The sequence below is a fragment of the Typopeltis vanoorti genome, chromosome 9 (genome assembly GCF_054136105.1).
Source record: "Typopeltis vanoorti isolate ZY-2024b chromosome 9, IOZ_Tvanoo_1.0, whole genome shotgun sequence".
NCBI classification, from domain to species: domain Eukaryota; kingdom Metazoa; phylum Arthropoda; class Arachnida; order Uropygi; family Thelyphonidae; genus Typopeltis; species Typopeltis vanoorti.
In genome coordinates, this window is record NC_143557.1 from 84,458,091 (window position 1) to 84,478,819 (window position 20,729).

Below are 20,729 nucleotides of genomic sequence, written 5' to 3' on the forward strand. Positions count from 1 at the left end.
GAAGAGGACTCGAGGATGAAGAACTTGGCTGTGGTGACAGCCCAAGACAGGAGGATGCGGAGGAGACTCATCATCAACAGTGACCCCACTCAAGTGGGAGAAGCTGCAGAAGAAGAAGAAGATTATTATTACGGGCGACTCCAACGAGTCTTTAGACTCATCGAGGGGAGGCCCTAAACATCATGTCCATCACAACTATTCGACATTTACACAGTATCTATCATACTTTGCCTTGAACTCATTCACTGTCATAGCACCTACAACAGACTCTGGCAGCTTATTCCACTCATTCGCCACTCTAAAAGTAAAAAACCTAGTTCTAACACCCTTACTAACCACACTCTTGCCCAGCTTCCATGGATGTGCCCCAGTCCTCCCACCACCAGTCCTGTTCTCAAAAATATCCTCTGAATTAATCCTGTAGAAACCCTTCAGCAATTTGAATATCTCAATCATATTTCCCCTTTTCCACCTATCAACCAATCTCTGCAACCCAGAAATCTTCAACCTGTTCTCATATGGTTCATTTCATAGACCTGCTATCATCTTGGTCACTCACCTCTGGATCCTCTCAACCTCCTCCCCATCAAGAAGAAACCTAGGTGACCAAATCTGGGCACAGTAGTCGAGATGGGGTCTTATCAAGGCTCAATACAGAGGAACAATAACTTGCTTCTCTCTGCTCGTCAAAGTATTCTTCAGCCTCCAAGTGATTTGATGAGCTGATTTAGCCACTTTTGCAATGTGCCCCCCCCCTTCCCAAACTTCAACTCCCTATCCACCAACACTCTCAAGTCCCTGGCCTCATCAATCTCCTGGAGAACAGTTCCACCATATATATAATATAATATATATACTATATTATAATATAATATAATATATGATATATATTATAATATATACTATATAATATATACAATATATTCTTCTTCTTCTTCTGCAGCTTTTCCCACTTAAGTAGGGTCGCTGTTTGTGGTGAGTCTCCTCCACAACTTTCTGTCTTGGGCTGTAGCCACATCCAAGTTCTTCATCCTCAAGTCCTTCACCATCTCCCTCCATCTCTTCTTTGGCTGTCTGCACTTCCTTTTCCTCTGCACATCCATCTGCATGACCTTTCTTTCCACATACTCTTCCTCCCTCCTCATCACACGACCAAGCCATCTCAACCTTGCCTCCTGTATTGTATATAATATATACAATATATTATATATATTAAATTGCAAAATATAATATATACTATATTATATTTTGCTGTTAACATCACAAATTAAATGATAAATTTTAAGTAAGAAGAAAACAAACTGTGCTTTTCACTATCAAAAAATAAATTACTTAATACCTGGATTATAATTAATACCTTGACATCACATTTTTCTATTTGAGAGCCACTGAACCTCTGTGTGATACAACAAACATTTGTTCTGCTTGCCATTAAACAGTATGTTGTTTTCATTACCGATTCTTGCCTAAACATTCTTCTGACAATTTTACAAGCAGGTAAAATGAAGGTTTTAGCATTTGTATGCATGTGATTTACATGCTTTTGCAGTTTATTCATCTGTTTCATATGACCTGACCCTTCCGAAGATACCCATTAGTCCACCATAACAATGTTTTGAAAACTCCTTTACATTTCTAACAATCTTTTGAAATATATCTTTGTAGGCAAGATTTGAATGAAATGTATTGAAGTGATTCCTGGGAACCATTGCACTATTTGGCTTCATTTCTCCACACACATAATGTAATGGAGAAGGAAACTCTTTGTTTACCAGTCCAAGTGAAAGCAAAGGTCCAAATAACTTTCATTGTACTATCAATATAATACATTTATGCTTCTTTAAATTGACACTTTCCTCAGCACTCTTATTGTAGCTGAGTTGTCACCAGTGGCAAATTCTCCATGCTTGATATGAGAGATAAATTTTTTAATAAATTTGTTAATAAATGCATGCATTTATAAGCATTCCATTTAGGCTTTTATTTTTGTAGATAGAAGACGTTTTAAGCTTGTGCAGCAATAATTGAGATTTGCGTTGTGTATCGAAGGCTGACGTTAGTCAAGCTACTTTAGCTTGCTTGGTTGTGGGAGCATCCAGGTCCTCATTTCAGGTCCTCGCATGCATATGAAATCACTGTGATTTCATATGCGTGCATAGCCATTTCTGCTCCCTCCACGTCATCTCACCCTGTTGCTTAAACACGGGCCATATGCAGTCAGTGAGCTTCAGCCAGCCTTTACAAGTGTGCGTGTTGCTTGGGAAAATTAACTTACAGCCAACTTTTTATGATTGATCAGTTCATAAAGAACTGTAGAGTAGAATTTGTATTCAAGTAGCTAAATTGAAAAACAGAATATCATTTGTAAAATGTTGTATTTGTATGATTAAATGTACATAAATTTCTAAATACAGGTAATCCTCGTATAACGCGGTACTTATACAATGCGGTTTCGATATAATGTAGTCTAAAATTGTAGTAACCCTTGTTGAGCGTGGTACTTATACAACATGTTTCCGATAAAAACACGGTCTACAAATTGTAATAACCCTTTATCTTTTCATATGTTTTTCACCGCACGACTTAAAAATCAAATTTTATCTTCTTTAAATTTGTGTCTGCCTGTATCCCACATGTAATTATAAGTAGCGAATTTATATTAGGGGAACCCTTTAGCACACATGTACCTCAATTGTTTACCGTATAAAACATTTATTGTTGAAAATTGTCCTCGTTTCTGCCAGGAAAGTGCATTAAAAATCATAAGTATGTTCATCTCAAGTTGAACACTTTATTTTCTGGTGAGTTACATACAATATGTAATGCTTGCCTTTTTGTGTAAAATATTATTTTTATAGTAATGGCCACAAACTGCAATGAAAGGGCAAAACCAACATTGAAAACAAAATTAATTTCTCTCGAAGAAAAATATTCAAAATCTTGGATCGGTTGAAAAATGGAGAAAAACCAGGTGTTTTTGGAGGGATTTTGAATTTAAATGAATCAACAATTCGAACAATCAAACAAAATGAACATAAAATCCGAGAAAGTGTTTATTGCTGGGTCAACGATAAGTGCAAAGCGTGTTGCTTGTGTATGCGATATTCTAATGGAAAAATGGTCGATAGAAGATTGCACCTCAAAAGAAAATTCCTATGGATGGAAATCTTATTAAACAAAAAAACTCTCAAAGTTTATAAACATTATAGCGCAGACTAGGTGTTCAATGCGGATGAATCTGGGTTATATTGGGAAAAAAGTGCAAAAATGCACCTATATTTCGAAAAATGAAAGATCAGCTCCTGGATTCAAAGTTTCCAAAGATAGAATTACTCTACTGTTTTTGTAGTAATGCATCAGGTGATTACATGACAAAACCAGTGTTTATTAACCAATCCTCAAATCCTCGTGCTATGAAAGATTAAAATACGCACTATTTTATTTTGCCTAAAACATTTATGCATTATGTGCAATGAAGTTTAAGTAAATTTGTAATTTTTATACTTTTATACTATGTATTTGTTTCATAGTTTGTGTTTTATTAACTTACATGAATTACCTGAATTAAATAAAAATATATTTTTTGTTGGATATGTCATTGTTGTTTATATAATTAAAAAAAAAACGATTTCGGAACATAACCCCACTTTTTTAATGTGATCTGAGACTCGCATAATGCAATTTATATAACGCGGCATTTCTGCGGAACCTAACATCCGTGTTATACGAGGGTTACCTGTACATAGTTTTAAATGGTCAGTAATTCATTATTCTGCTAATCAGACTTTAATCACACCTCTCATTCCCTAAATTATAACAAGAGCAAGCGTGAATTTCAAGACTAGCATTCGCCCCTGGTTGTCACTTTCAAGATTAATGCCTGTGAAGAATTTTTGAATATTCATATCCACTGCTTCCTTTCTGAAAATAATGTTTAAAATAAACAAATTATTTATAGGTATTGGCATTATTAAAATAATTTTCACTGTTTTCTAACAAATCAATTAATGAACATTGCAAGTCTTTTTGCACTGCATGATAGCGGTAAACATGATAGGAAAGTAAGGTTTTAATACTTTCCAACAAACATTTGTCAGTGACCAAGGGCAAAAATTTATTGCCCCAGGTCAGTATGAACAGCATCCCATTTGTTTCAAAGATTGACAGGTCACTCTGTGCAACATATATGATGCACCCGGCACTCAAGTGTTAGAAATACTATTTCATCAAGAATTTTGATCTTGCAATTTTGAATAACATAATGTTTAACATTATGTACTTACTAACAATATATAGTGAAGTTTTTATTCAGTAGCCAGAACACTAGTGCAAATCACTGCTGTAGCAAACAAACAAGACATCAAGTGATGAACACCTTGGCAGAACAAGGACAGAATTAGTGCTAAGTGAGGGTGTAAACAATCTGTGCATGTGTCAGTGAAGGACTGGAGCAAATGACAAGGGTATGCTAACTGCCAGTTTTGTAGAATCTTAACTCATTGTCGACTGCCAGATTCTTGGAAGGGTGCACGACTAGTGGAGATACTAGAAATTTTCAAAGAAAGGAAAAGTTTACAATTTGCATAATTTCTACAAGACTTATGAGAAGAATTATCAACAGAGGATCATATATTTCTACTGAAGCACAATAATGTAATGAAAATAATGCTTCTGACTATTTTTAACAAAAATTTTCATAGCACTCCATATTCAATCTTATGGCACAGCGGTATGCTATGGCTGATCGGTTGAGAACCACTGAGTTAGTTCCTCTCATAATGGAGACAACAGGGGGTTTTCATCCCACATACAGGCAAATTTACAAGGAGAACACATGCAATTTACAGACAGAAATACTATGGAATGATAGTTAAGGTATTGGAGAAGAAATTGGTAAAAGGCAGAATTCAGAAATAAGTGGATAGGGAAATAATACTCTATTTGTGAGGGAAGGACAGTATGGTTTTGTGAAAAGTAGGGCTTGCTTGATTAATTTGCCTCACTTTTAATAATAAAGTGACAATTGAGTTAGATAAAGGAAATAGCTACACAGTGATATTGCCCCTTTTTTTGCAGAGGCATTTGACAGGATGCTGCATGGAATGAGGTTAAATAAATTGGAGCAAATGGGATTGGATGTGAAATATTTATATTGGATATTTCTATAAGAAGGTGGCTAATGGACAGATATCAGAGTAGTATATGGGAGTGGAATTGAATTCAGAGTGTAATGGATGACTAGTTGTGTACTGTAGCACTCTGTAATTGGGTCATCACTGTTTAATGTATTATAATGATATAGAGATACTAAGATGATTTAAACAGAGTATTAGTATGGACAGAGAATAATGGCTGCCATGTCCAAGTGTTAGGTCCTTCAAATTGGGAAGAATTGATCACAAGCTGTTTTCTGTATTGATGGAACTGGAGTATAGCAAGTTCATGAAGCCAGGGATTTAGGGTGATTGGTAACAAGGAGTTGAAGTTTAGAAGGCATGTTGCAAAGATGGCCAGAATCACTCATTAGATTACTTGAATGTTGAACACACTGACAAGCAGGAATAGATAGGTTATTATTTCTTATTATAAGGCTTTAATAAGGCCATACCTGGTCACCTGGATTCGTAGGGATGAGCAGATGTTAGAGAGGATCCAGAGACAAGTGACTAATGTTATGACAGGTCTATGGAATGTTCCCCATGAGAACAGATTGAATGTGTGTCGGTTTCAAAAGCTAGTTGATAGGTGGAAAAGAGGGATGTGTTAGAGACATATAAGTTATTAAAGATGTTTTCCAGGGATCACCCTGGAAATTATGTACAAGTATGAAAGGACATGTGAGGACCAAGTTTTTTTTTTTTTTTGGAGGATGGTGAATGGGTTCCCAGAAGTAATTATGAGTGCTTTGTAATTAATGAGTTCATGAAGTATAATTAGGTATTGTGTGAATAATGGTTAGTATGGGCCTCCCACTATGGCTTTGAATTCATAGAGATGCTCTTGAAAATAATAATAGTTAAGAATTAATATATCAGTTTCTTAGTTTATTTAGGTTTTATTTCCATGTGACTAATACTGGAAATCTTCTAACAAGGGTTAATGGATATTTAGCTGAATTTGTTTTATTAATAAATATGCAATATGTATTGTTGTGATTACTTATTATTAAATCCTTTGAAATGTAAAGAATATATATATATATTTTTTTTTTTGTTTAAAATAGGAGCTGAATTTAGATCTTGTTCAATTTCCTCGTCCAGTGTATGTTTTTGAGATTAGAGTAATACCTCTTGGAGCTAGAGTGCAAGCTGATTTTCCTGGGGGACACAGATTAGGGTAAGTAGAACTGGTGTTTGAGTAAGCATAAATGTGGATTATTTGTGGGTGGGTGTATATATATATATATCATTACTGGCTCGATTCAAATTAGCATAAATGCAGTGAAATCTTCCATTGATAATCTTTCACATTTAGAACAAGCTGCTCTCAGTAAGCTTAGAAACAATTCTGACATAGTGATCTTACCTGCAGACAAAGGAAATGCCACAGTTATCCTTGACTCAGTTTATTATGATTATAAAGTTATACAGCTTCTTAACACCGACACTTACTTCATTATGGATCATGACACTTAAAAACAACATATGAATTTAATAGAAAAACCAGACAAGCTCTCTGTTCTCTTCATCCTTCTCTTTTTATATAACTGCATAACAGTTGTCACCGCTGTTAGTCCTTACTGTTTTGTTCTGCTGTATTTATACCTGAAGAAATCGTGTGCAATTGGGATGAAATGTCATGTTACTAAGTAGATAAATGTTATCAACTTATTCCGGTGTTCTGCCTTATAAACTTTAATCATATATAATATATATATATATATATATATTGCATTTGTACAATGGCCATAAAAAATTTGGTTATCAACACACACACACACACACACACACACACACACACACACACACACACACACACACACACACACACACACACACACACACACACACGTGTATATATATATATTTTTAAAACAAATGGGCAATATGTATACATGAATTTGTTATATCTTTTTAGCTTTACCTAAACTGTAATGCATATGAATGGGAACTTTATTGGATTCATAATTTAGGATATACACATGGTATTACTTCTGGTATAAACCACATAATATTGAGTAAAATATTTCTGCTGGTTTCCTACGCTGACATACTTTATCAGAAATAAAATCTTTCATTTGAAAAATTTATAGTAAAAGATTGATTCCTAATACATAACCTGACATAGATAAATTTCTTGTTAAATTGATAGTTTAAATCAAGTTGATATTTCAAACACAAGGTTCATTATTCAGCTGTGCCATGTAATGTATTATTCTGCAGTGACTTATGCACATTGACCATAGTTAGTTTAAACTAAGGATATTTTTAAATGGTTTTTGTTACCCTGATTAGTTTGTTAACTTGATTTATGTTATCCTGTGTTGGACAATATGCCATTTCAGTGGCTTCTTTGAATTTGTAGAAATTCAAAGGAATGCTGTATAGTTTTAAAAACTTCCCAAATAGTTTAAACAATCACAAAATACATTTCATAATGGAAGTTGAAGAAAACAGGACACTTCCTTTTTTCTGGTTGTACTGATCTGATCACTTAGCAAAACAGAGATTTAAGAGACCAGGTGTATATAAATTTTTTTCAGTGTGCAGTGTCTTTTCTCTGAAATAGGCAGTGCTTGGGGGAGATTCACATGAAAGAACATTCAGAGTGTAGAAAAAAATAAGCTCACAAACCTAGCCTAGTTTTTCATGCTACCAATGGAAAACATAAGGTATTTTCCCAACTCACAAGAATTCCATGTATTGAATTTAATAGCTATGTGTTGTTCAAATAATCTGCTGAAACGATACGTTGTTGAACACAGTGTAACAAAAATCAAAGCCTTATTTTAAACTGTGGTTGATGTACAAAAAAGACCTAAGAAGCTAGGAACTCAGTTTTGATAAATGATACATAGTGCAGCTCAACAGTGAACAATGTGTTTGAAATTTCAGCATGGTATTCGCTATCAATTTAACCATAATGCTATCTGTCAGTTATGTATTAAAAATCGATCTGTTATACTTTTTTGAAATTTTATTCCTGATAAAATATGCCACAGAATGAAGGAAACTAGTAGAATAACAAATTTTTTATTTATTTATTTATTTATTATGATTTATATTGAAAGTAATATGAACAATATTACTACAAAAGCATATTATCTGTTGTTCATATACTGTATATTTTGCCTTGTCATGTTTTTTGAATGCAGTGGCAGTCACCTGATAAACCAGATGTCACCACCATCTAGTTTATCAGATGTTTTCTGTCATACTTTTCTGATGTATACCCTGAAGTAGTTTGCCATTTCTATACCATAGTTTATCAGTTATCAGATCTGATTAGATCATCTCTACATTTCATAACATGGTCTTCTTCTGGGTGTTCTTTTTCTTGCTATTTCTTACTTTGACTTAGTTTGAACATCTTTTCTGTCCCATTCTGTTTAAATGACTGTATTTCTTAAATTATGTCTTCTTTTATAGTTTTTATATGAATATTAACAGTGTCGAGGTTTCTGATAGTTTCATTTTAAATATGTTTCTATTCCACGAGTTTTTTGGTGTGCAATGGTACAACATAATGATAACTTTATTATTCAGTTTAGTTATTTAATGAAATTTGCATTTTTTACTACATCTGTTAAGATATTTGCTATAACTATTTTTAGAATTAAATTATTAACACGTTCACACCAGGCTGTGTCTTGCATAAGTTGCCCCTTAAGCAGGACTATAATTTTACTTTGGTTTGTGACTATGTAGACATAGTCACATGGTGTTCTTTCCAGTTACACTAATACTCTTTTGTGTTTTTCACTAAATATAGTATACTTTGCCTGTGTCTGTGTGTTGTTTTTAGTTCTGCATCTTTAAAACTGTTTTGCTTGCATTTGTAGAGTATGATGTCTGTAAGGAGAGATGTTTTTTTGCAATATAGGATCATTTTCATTCTAGTATTAAACTACCAATATATACCAGATTTACAGAAAAAATGTGACAAATTCTCATGTCCTCAAGGTCAAGTACAATAAAAGATGATTTTTCCCTTCCCCTCACAAATGTCTTAAATAAATCATTTTACTAGGTTTTATCTGACTTTTGAAGATGTTCTGTTCAGCTGAGAAGTAATACAAAAATTGTCTTTAACCATAAAGTAAAAAGGAAAAGAGTTAATGCAGAGGCTGTTTTTGTTCATAATGCTATCTGCATTCAGTAACAAGGAACAATTAACATAAATGACTGGTCAAGTTACTGGACTGTTAATAAAAAAAATTACTTCTGTGTGAAATATTACTGGTTAAATTGTTGAAATAAAAGACCCAGATGTGCTTTATGTAAATGAATTGCAATTCTTGGAGTGGAAAAGAATGGCAGAAGATTTCTAATGGACAATAACAAACAGTGAAGTTGCCTATTTTGGTGAAAGTAGTCAGCAACAACTGCTATCTTTAAGAAAGAAAACATCAGTGCATTTTATAGTTTTCTTTTTATATCCTTTTAATATTCAATCTTTCCTGCTAGCAAAGAATGAGTAATGACACATATTTATTATTTTTTTTTTTTAAGAAAAAACTGCTTCTGTGATTGATGTCATCTGGTCACTCCTTTCAGTTTTCTCTATAAACTCCCATGAGATGTAGTCTCTAGTCCTCAATAAACTATTTTATTTTAATCAAACCCTTTTGATTTGTATATCAAAATTAATTTGAACACTGTCTTGTGTTTTGGAAAATTTCTCTTATTCCATTTTATTTAATTTATTCATCTGTGCTTACTATCATATCAGCTTTTCTTATTCTGTTTTGTTTCCATATTTAATTTGCCATCTTCACTAACATTTTTCGGTTTCATTTCAGTAAAATTATGGAGACTACAATTGTGTTAGAAATGGGTCAAAGCTGTATAACTGAGAGGAGACCTCCACCTAGCCTTTAAAGGAATGCGGAGAACCGACCAGGGTGTCTGACCTAATGTCCAATCCTCACCTTCTCGTGGTGCACCCTGTTGGGTATCTACTTGGATACTGAACGAACGAGGATGGGCTGGCAATTTGGGATTTAGCGGACCAAATTGTATTCTTATTGGTTAAACCAAAATAAAAAAAAATGATGGTACAACATCACAAAATTTCATGCCGGCTGGGGCATTGCCTGGTTAAACAAGGCCTTCGTTGTTTACGCCAGGGAACCAGGGCGAACAGCGAAAAGTCAGCTACTGGAACAAATCTGAAAACAAACCCCAACTCAACATCACCAGAGTTAAAGATCGGTACTATCAACATAAGAAGCCTGAATGGCAAAGAAATGGAGCTAGCTGAAGAATTAGATAAGTACCAGATCGACATAATAGGAGTGACTGAAACAAAAAAGACAAAAACTGGTGAGATTTTCTGAGCAATAAATACAAAATGTTATAGTCAGGTAATGACAATCAAGGGAAAGAAGGAATAGCCATAGTATTCAACACTAAATACAAGGCTAACCTTCTTGAATGGCAGTCAGTCTCAAGTAGAGTAATGTGGGCAAATATGAGAATGGGGAACTGGACAATGAGACTTATTTGTGCCTATGGTCCCACAGAAGGTTCTACTAAGGTAGAAATGGAGGAATTTTTTGAGGCTTTAGAGAAAGCAACTGACACAATGAAAAAGGAAAACTTGGTCCGTGTTGGGGATCTAAATAGCAGAATAGGAAATGATTGTGAGACATACAAAAATATTTTGGCAAAATTTGGAGAAAAGAGCAAAGCTAATAATAATGGCAAATATCTGTTGGATTTCTGCTCAGGACATGGACTGGTTATTACTAACACCATGTTCCAACATAAAAATGTGCACAAATTCACATGGATAGAAGAGACAAGGAATAAGAAAAGTCTCATTGACTATGTTATTGTTGATAGTGATGTTTTCGATAAAAATTTTGATGGCAGGAATTTGATGATGATGATGATGATAATTACTTTAATTTCCTGACATTTCGTCCTTCATATTAAGGTCATCATCTGGAGTATACACATGTATATTATACAAAGACGAGCTATATTACATTTCAAACAGTATGCTAAAGTGATAATGATTTGATCAACTGTTATTCTACTAGCTTGACTCTAGTGGAGGGGGGGGGGAAACCTACATGAAAGCTATATTCTATTTATAACATCATCAGAGAACAAATTCATATAGATGTTTTAATAGAGCAAAAGTGGTGGCCTAATCCATTATTTAACAATATATGGATATTGTTAAATATTCTTATGGATAATGGGATGTGCTTTGCATTAGGCAAGATATTAAGGGAAAGTGATCAGAGCTTACTCTGCCTTTACCACGAGTGCCTCAGACAGTTCAGGTGCAAACTTGACCTACTTGTCTATTTGTTTGCCTGGGAAAAAGGATTAAAACCAAGTTTATAAAATTGCTTGGTATCTTTAACGTGTGTGTGTATACTCCAGATGATGACTTTAAAATGAAGGTCGAAACGTCAGAAAATTAATTATTCCTAACATGGTTGTAGTTTCCATAATTTTACTGAAATGAATGCCGATTACTGTGTAACGTTAAAGGAAAGGAATTCTCACAAATCTTTGGATTCCTTACTGAAAATGTAGTTGATATTTTCTGTTTTCCTGTTTTTCATAATTTTTGTCTTTTTAATTGTTTATTTGTCTTAGCAATTATTAATTTGCCTCAAGACACCTAAAAATTTGTAGATGATGTTTTTAGAGGATAACATCATCTACATAGCTACATTCTTAATATTCCCTATGTGAATATTAGGTTTAATATCAGTTACTTAAATACTTTTTGATATAGATTATGAATAATATTGAAGATCATGCACAATTCTGCCTTACATCTGATTTAAGATCAAACTGTCTTCCTGTACATCCTTTAATTCTTACTGGTGATTTGCAAGTTAAGTATAGGCATATAAGCTATGTATCATTATGTATAAGTTTCCATTTACACCATATAGGTTTAATATTTTAAATGGTATGCAGAAAGTTCACTGAAAGACAATTTATTTGATGAATAAATTGTCTTTACTATAGACAATATATTTAGTGAATTACTCCTTTAGAGTAATTCATCAAAAGGCAATTCTTTGAAAACAGAATTTGTTGATTAGTGATTCACTGAGAACACAGTTTATCAAAAGGCAGTTCACTGAAAACAAACAGTTTATAGAAAAATCAAAATCATTGAATGAACAGTTCACCAAAAAATAAATTATAATGCAGTTTCATGAAAACAGTGATTTGAGAACTAAAAGTAAGAAGTGACTATAATAAAAAGTATATCAACTAGCAGTGTTTATTTCATACAAATACTCTGTTATATATCACTTCACTGGTAATGAAAACTACAAAATTAAGTGAATGATGCAGCTCTGTGAATGACATATGCAGATGATACAGTTATAGTGCTTTAATAATTCTTTGCTTTAATAATCAGAAAAAAGTCATGTAAAACATCATGAGAAGTGAACTCTGTTTTTCAAAATAACTTGCATTTATTGGAATAACTGTGATGTTGAAACTTATAACCTGCATATTATTATTATTATTATGAGTTTCTGACTCCATGGAGGTCAGATGTTAATAATAATAATATACATGTTCTGACTCCATGGAGGACAGATGTTAATAATAATAATAATAATAATATGCAGGCTATAAGTTTCAACAACATCACAGTTATTCCAATAAACAGAAGTTATTTTTGAAAAACTGATTCACTGTGTCTACATTCACATCCTCATGCAATTCATTCTAATCACCAACTGCTCTCAGTGTAAAGAACTCTCTTTACAGTGTAAAGGCCCACTTTTCCCAATTGAAATTTGGGAAAAGAGGGCCTTCATTTCCTACCCTGTTCAAAATTTCGACCCCAATATTCAAGATGTGAATTTTATAAGAATTTGCGTAATTGCGTAACCTGCAACTTGCAAAATCATCATTAACAGGACTAAGTCTGACTTTGAATGGACCAAATGTCGAAAACTCATTGCCTATGACAGCCATGCATTCTGGTCTTATGCAGAAACTGTTGGATGCAATTTCTGTCCACTTGTACCCACATCTCTTGTGTTCACTTGTGCTCACAGCATACAGATGCTGCAATACTGCTGTCTGTCTCAAACAGATGGCAGTATTGCAGCATCACCTAAAGTAACACTGACCTTTTCTCATCATCATGGAACAACATTGATGCTGGAAAGGCCTTTTGTCTCGATAGTGTTCTACCATTTGTGTTCAAGAGATGTGCTCCTGAACCAGTACCTGTTTATCATCTCCATATTATATTATACACAGCTGGCATCCACTCTACCCAACCCACATAAGGTAATTTTACAAAAAAAAAAAAAAGCAATCTGTCTATCATCAAACTGTTCACCTATTGCTCTCACCTTAGTAATGTCTAAAGTAATGGAGGTCATTCATCAGCAGTCAACTTCTTCAGTACCTGGAGAATTGTCAGTTAATCAGTGACTACAATTATGGATTCTGCCAATCAAGACCCATAAAACATCTTATCCACATGTTGATGTAGCTGAGATGGATACATATCATGGTAATGTTTAGTGAAACCAGACATTTGATATGGTTTAGTATCAGTAAATTGCCATCTTATGGTTCTGCTTTCCTCCCTTTGTAGTTGGATTGTCATTTTTTTCTTCTCATTTTTCATCATGTGTAAAGGATAGGTGTTCTTTCTTCATATTTTCCTGTTAATGTAGGTATTCCCCGAATTTCTGGAATACTTCATAATCAGAATGGTCTGAAGAGGATGAGTGGATGGTGAAATAGCACTACCCACTCACCCTTTTCCTCATAAATGACTTTCTCTCACAGACCTCAAATTCTGTTTGCAGTTTTGCTGAAGATAGCACTCTCTACTCATTTTACTCATATGATAAAACTTGTATTACTAAAAAGCTTCAGAATCATCTTCAACAAGTGCCCTAAACACTGATCTCCTCACCATTCTTCAGTGGGGTGATAAAAAACCTAGTCATTATCATTGCTTCCAAAAGTTTTCTTTGAAAAAAAAAAAAAAAAAAAAACCTTCTTTTTCTCTTTATCTTTGATAATGCTCAGTTTAACAGTCAAGCAAGACTAGATCATTCTTCTTAAATTGATTCTTAATCCTAGCTTTCTTGGCACATTCATATCATTCCTGTAGTATCCTTAGCTTCTAAAAAAACAAACTAGGCAGTGAAATAAAAGATTTGTTAATATTAGTGTCTCAGACAAATAACACTTAAAACTTAATTTTTGAACAAAGTTGATAGAAAGTTACGAAGAATATAAACTTAATTATGTAATACTATCATAGTATCCTTTGTTCTCTCAACTACTTACTTTGTACAAATTTGAAATCCACCCAACCTGGGCTGCTCTCTCATGCTCTTTTCAGCCAGTGTCTCATAGACAGTTTCTGTATTGTTTCACTATTACAGATATTTCTATGTGCGCTCTTCAGTACATGCTTCCCATTTCTGCTAAATCTACAATAACGTGAGAAATATCCAACATCCTTTTACAGTTGAACTCCTAACTCACCAAACCTCTAATTTCATCTTTCATTTCATCTGACTCATTTCTTTGGAACATCCCTTCTCATACTCTTACATTCTTCTACTATTCAAAAAACGAATATCAACTTATTGTTTTCCACTTCCTTTCGAACCAGCATAGTCACAGGCGAAGTTGTACTTACACAAAAAATCGCTTCCCAGGATTAATCCTAAATGGTGGGACGAGCATTTTGGTAAAACTAAGAAGCTATGCTAAACATACAAGCCAAACTCAGGTAGATTGACTTTCAGTCTTAAAGACTTCGTGGCTTGGGTAGTGGGGGGGGGGATATTCCCAAAAGTTTAATCCTTGCTCACACAGGACATTTATTTGCAACCTTTTCCATGTGGAAGTGATATTAAAAATAAATGAATTAAATAATTGTCTATTTTGAAATTGTAGATTTATAAATCAGCTGAGGAGAGTTTCCAATAGCCAGAAACCATGATCAGTAGTATATATATGTGTGTGTGTGTATCATATATTTTCTGATATGTATCCGAGGTGTTCAGGTTATTATGACAGTACTACATGATTAAGTTTACATTATTATTAATCCCCTACCAACAATTTTCCTCCTAATTAGTCTATTACTTGTGAGCACTCCAATATTGTCATGTATAACATTTTGTGCTTCTAAGGCACTTCTGACTGAATCAGTCCCCCTAGATCTTGGTCTTCCTTTGGGTCTTTTTTCCTGCCACCTTGGCATCAAACACCTGTTTTTTTAACCTTTTCTCACACATTCTGTTTAAGTGACCATACTACCTTAGATTAGACCTGCTCACATACTCTTGAATGCAAGCTAGAATTTGCAAACATGCAAACTCTTGAATGCCAGGTTTCTTCCCAATGTCTTCACTCTTCATATGATTCTGCCATTGATGCCATCTGTTCAGGTGCCTAATTTTCTCGGAACTCTTATATCTGTGGTCTCTAATCTTTGATCAAGTGCTTTATTTCTAACTCAGTTCTGATTCATAACTTAAAACTTGTTTGAACACTATTTTGTGTACTACTAGTTTAGTTTTTTGGCTAATTTCTCTTTTATTCCATATAAATTTATTCAGCTGGCTCCTCACCATAACCAGCTTTACTTACTGTGTTGTTTATTTTCAGATTTAACTTAAAACAGTGCCTAATAGCTGAAATATTTTACTTGTTCTATAGGATCTTCATTCAGAATGCAGCTGAAGTTTTTTATGTTATTCTTATCTGTTTTCCTAGATTTCATCTTTTTATTGCTGATTTTCATGCCAATTTGTTACTCAGTTATTATTCAGTTTAGTTAGAGAATCCTGAAGACTTATACTAGATGTGTTTAGGGGTACAACATCATCTGCATAAAGCAAAGAACTAAGTTTGACATGTCCAGTTCTAATATCAGGCCTATTGCCACTTTCTTTTGTAATGTAATCTATATAGATGATGAATAAGAGTGGTTATAATCTGCATTCTTGTCTTAACCTGAATTGTCTTAAACATCAAACCATCTTCTTGTATTTCCTTCAATTCTAACTGCTGACTGACAATATAGATTGTGTATTGTCTTGTATAATGTTTAATTTACAGTGTTTTAGAAAGTTTTTCTCTGGGCACCTTGTTGTATGCCTTTTCCAGATCAACAAAAGTAAAGTGCAGATCCTTGTCATATTCTCATGATTTCTCAACTGTTTGTTGTGAAGTGAAAACCTGTTCTTGACAACCTGTATTTGGCCTGAACCCAGCTTGTTCTTTTTCAAGTTTCTCTTCTACAATCTTTCTCAACTTCTTTTCAAGTATACTTGCAGAAATCTTACCTGGAACACTTAGTAGAGAAATTCCTCATAATGCTCACATTCAGCTTTATTCCCATTTCTATAGATGGGAACTATGAGAGCTCTACCCCATCATTGGGAATTTCACCTTCTGACCAGTCCCTATGAATTATGCAGTATGGCCACTGCAACACTTTTATACCTCTATACTTAAGCATTTCTGATCGAATATCATTTACTCTAGTTGCCTTTTTTTGACAGCTTTTTCTATCTTGAGAATTCATATGTACTCCTCTTTGCATTCCTCTTGAAAATATTTTAGTATGGTTCTTAACTATTACTGCTCGTTTCATTTAAGTCCTTCAAAGTAATTACTCCAGACCTCTAGGATACCCTTATCTTTCATTTTCATGTTGTCACCTTTATCAATTTTGATTCCTTTTACAGTAACTCTTTCCTTCATTTCTGAGTTTTTTCAATAATCCCCAGAACATTTTACCATCTCCCAGATATTTATTTTCTATATTTTTACCAAACTCTTCTCATGGCTTTTGTTTAGTTCTTTTTACACAGTTTAACTCTAACATTTTTCTCTAATTTTTAGGGCATCTGCTGACTTATTTACTAGGAACTTCTGGTATGTTTTCTTCTATTTCTGGTTTGCTTCTTTAACTTCTTGCATCCACCTTGGAGGTTCTTATTTTTCTCTCCTTTCAGACAATTTCATCACATATCTTCCTAGCTGAATCAGTGAATATTTTCTTCAGAGTTTGCTACTGACACTCCAAGGTTTGGTTCTTGTTTTCAGTCTGTTTCATTTTTTCTTCAATAAAGCCTTTTGGTCGGAAAGACCTGGGTTCAATTCCCATTCAAGATGTGAGGAACCTTTATCTGGTCTCTTTTGACTGGCGAGTTAGCCAGTCTCATATGGAGGTAGGGAGTTTTTTTCACCAAGAAACTTGGGTTTTTCACCCCCCCCCCCAGAACAGTCAAACCGGCCCAGTGAAAACACACACATCTACAGACATATGACACACCGGGAGGTATAGGGCCAACCACCTTATCCTTGAGACGGTTGCAGTTGTGAACCTCACAGCCAAGAACCTGAATCATTCGTGAAAGCTTAAGAAGAAGAATGTTTGTATAGTCAAGTCTATAGTTTACCTATAAAACTTGCTCAACTTTCTTTTTAAAATTTTCTTGCATACTGTTTTTTTTCAATGTGATATTCATTTTTATTCTGCTTAGCACTAAGTAATGGTCATTTCCAATTTCAAATCTTCTGTACAATCTTGTATCCTGAACCAGCATGAAGATGTCGCTATCAACAACGTAGAGAATGAGTTTTTCTTAGGGAACTCACAACCATTCTGGCAATCGATTCCACTCACTTACCACTTTCTATGCAGAAATTCTGGTCTGTGTGGGATAGACCCCAAAAATCTTTATGGCTGTGTGTGTGTGTGTGTGTGGTTACAAGTGCTGAGGCAATATTGCAGGCTTATTCATTGAAAGTTGTGTTTTCAGGAATGATCATATGTGACTGTGCTCAAGTATCTGGGGTTGCAGAAGAGACAACCATCTGATTCTCTCTTTGTGGAGCTTTGTTAGTGTGGATAAGATGTTGTGTCACAACCTCTGCTGTATGTCTGCATCTGGTCTATTACTAGTGCACAGATTTGTACAGAGGATCCCATTGAAAGCTGGGTTGTATGTGTAAGCATGCAGATAAAGATGTGAATGCATATGCAAAGGATGATGCTGGATGCACTGATGTGAAGAGATGTTATATTTTCTTGACATTGGCAGGCAGAAGCGAGTTTTGTATGTTTTGCTTATGGAATTGTTCATTGTGGCTTTCACTTAGGTATAAAATAGCTATGGCAAGTCGGGTCTGGCAGACCATGCTTTGGATACCCCAGCACACAGGATCAATTGGAAAAAAACAAAAGTAATATACAGAAGCTTCTACAAGTCAGAGAGATTGTTCCTGGAATCAACAGAAGCCTATAAACGTACTCCAAACCTTAACAAGTATGGCTGTATAAATCTACCAAAGATTTGGGAGACAGTCATCCTAAGACCAAATTAATATTTATTATTACTTTTATTTTATTTTATTTTTTTCAAACTTTCTAAGACTATTATTTGGACTACTATTTCAAAACTTTGAACTTTTTTTTTAAAAATTTTATTTTTTAACCTAGATGTCACCCTATTAGGACTTTGGTCTTGCGTTGCACGCTGCAATTACTTATACTAGCCCCACTGTTACACCAGATTGTGGTTGTCTTGCATTTGTAACAAATTTTGTTGAAAGTTTATTTTTCACTTGGTTAGACTATAATAAATTTAGTTTGATCCTTTATCCAGATGTGAGCAAACAAAGTTGCACCTGAAAATATCTTCAGGACTGGGGGTAAGGTAGTACAACACCGGGAAACTCGTAGCAAAGGTGGAGTGATGGATGCTATCCCAGTATCTCCCATAATGCAAAACACATCTCCTTGCGGATATATATAATGTTATGCATTAAGGGAAGGACCACTACCCGGACTAGTTTTGACCTTTATTGAGGTCTCTTCAGTGGGAGCCAGGCCCAGAGGTGGAGATACCAGGCAGAAGCAATAGCGAGGTCATCTTTACCTTGCTCCACCTTTGCTACAAGTTGCCCGGTGTTGTACTTCCTTACCCCAGTCCTGAAGATATTTTCAGGTGCAAACTTTGTTTGCTCACACTTGGATAAAGGATTAAACTAAATTTATTATAACAAACTTTGTGTTATGTGCTCTGAAGATGCTGGATATAATACCAGTGAAATATTAGCTTTTAAGTTAATAAATAGTTATTTTCTTATCCATCTGTGTTCATATCAATACTGTTAAATTTATTACAACATGTCTGATGAACACAAAAGCCTATCCAAGCGATAGTATATCCTTGTTATATGAAGTGTTATATGACTTGAGGCTGAAGATCATACTGTTTTTAGATATTTAAAAAATATATTTATAACTGAGATGTGCTTGGCTGTGCTTTAAGCAGATGCTCTTACATAATTTGAAATGTTTTGCAAACCAATATTCAGAATGGTATCCCAAAATCTCAGGTTTTTCATCTCACAAAATGGGCAGAGTGACAAGAATAGCATACATAACACATATTTATATCTAACCAACTCTTTTCATAGCAACTAAGGCTATGATAATTCAAACAACAGCAGAATACATAAAACTTAGTATTTGATATGCAGAATCAGGAGTTGTTACACAACATCTTATCCACACTAACAAAGCTCCATAAAGAGAGAATCAGATGGTTGTCTCTTCTGCAACCCCAGATACTTGAGCACAGTCACAAATGATCTATCCTGAAAACACAACTATTAATGAATAAGTCTGCAACATTGCCTCAGCACTTGTAACCACACACACCCATAAAGATTATTGGGATCTATCCCACACAGATCAGAATTTTTGCATAGAGACTGGTGAGTGAGTGGAATGGATTACCAGAATGGTTGCGAGTTCCCTGACAGTGAATGGATTCAAGGAGAGGTTTGATAGGATTTGTGTGTATGATTATTGATTTGCGTCTCCCACGATGAGTCTCTGGATTCCATGAAGATACCTTAAAATAATAATAATCTGCTCAGGACATGGACCAGTCATTACTAACACCATGATCCAACATAAAGATGTGCACAAGTTCGCATGAAGAGAAGACAGAAAAAATAAGAAAACTCATTCACTAGGTTGTTGATAGTGACATGCTGGTTCAGGATACAAGATTGTACAGAAGATTTGAAATTGCAAATGACCATTATTTAGTGCTAAGCAGGATAAAAATGAATATTACATTGAAAAGAACAGTATGCAAGAAAATTTTAAAAAGAAAGTTGAGCAGGTTTTATGGGTCAGCTATAGACTTGATTATACAAACATTCTTCTTCTTCTTCTTAAGCTTTCACAAACTATTGAGGTTCTTAGCTGTGAGCTCCACAACCGCAATCATCTTGAGGATAAGGTGGTTGGACTTAATCCTCCCGGTGTGTCATATGTCTGTAGATGTGTAGGTTCACTGGGCCGGTTTGCCTGTTCGGGGGATGAAAAACCCGAGTTTCTTGGTGAAAAAATCTCTCTACCTCAGTATGAGGCCAGCTAACTCATCACCTTTAGTCAGAAGAGACCAGATAAAGGATCCTCACATCTTGGATGGAAATCGAACCCAGGTCTCTCCGACCAAAATTTGAAATGATAATTTCTCTGTCATTGAAAGGAATTTA

At 34.5% G+C, this 20,729-nt stretch overlaps 1 protein-coding gene across 1 annotated transcript in view; it reads left to right on the plus strand.

Annotated features, from left to right (window-relative positions):
* The window catches only part of vir (VIR_N domain-containing protein), a 630,458-nt gene that overhangs the window by 17,328 nt on the left and 592,401 nt on the right, over positions 1 to 20,729 (plus strand). The window contains exon 2 of the mRNA XM_090397685.1: positions 6,224 to 6,336. Within this exon, the coding sequence (XP_090253811.1) occupies positions 6,224 to 6,336 (113 nt within the window). The remainder of the gene's footprint in view (positions 1 to 6,223; positions 6,337 to 20,729) is intronic.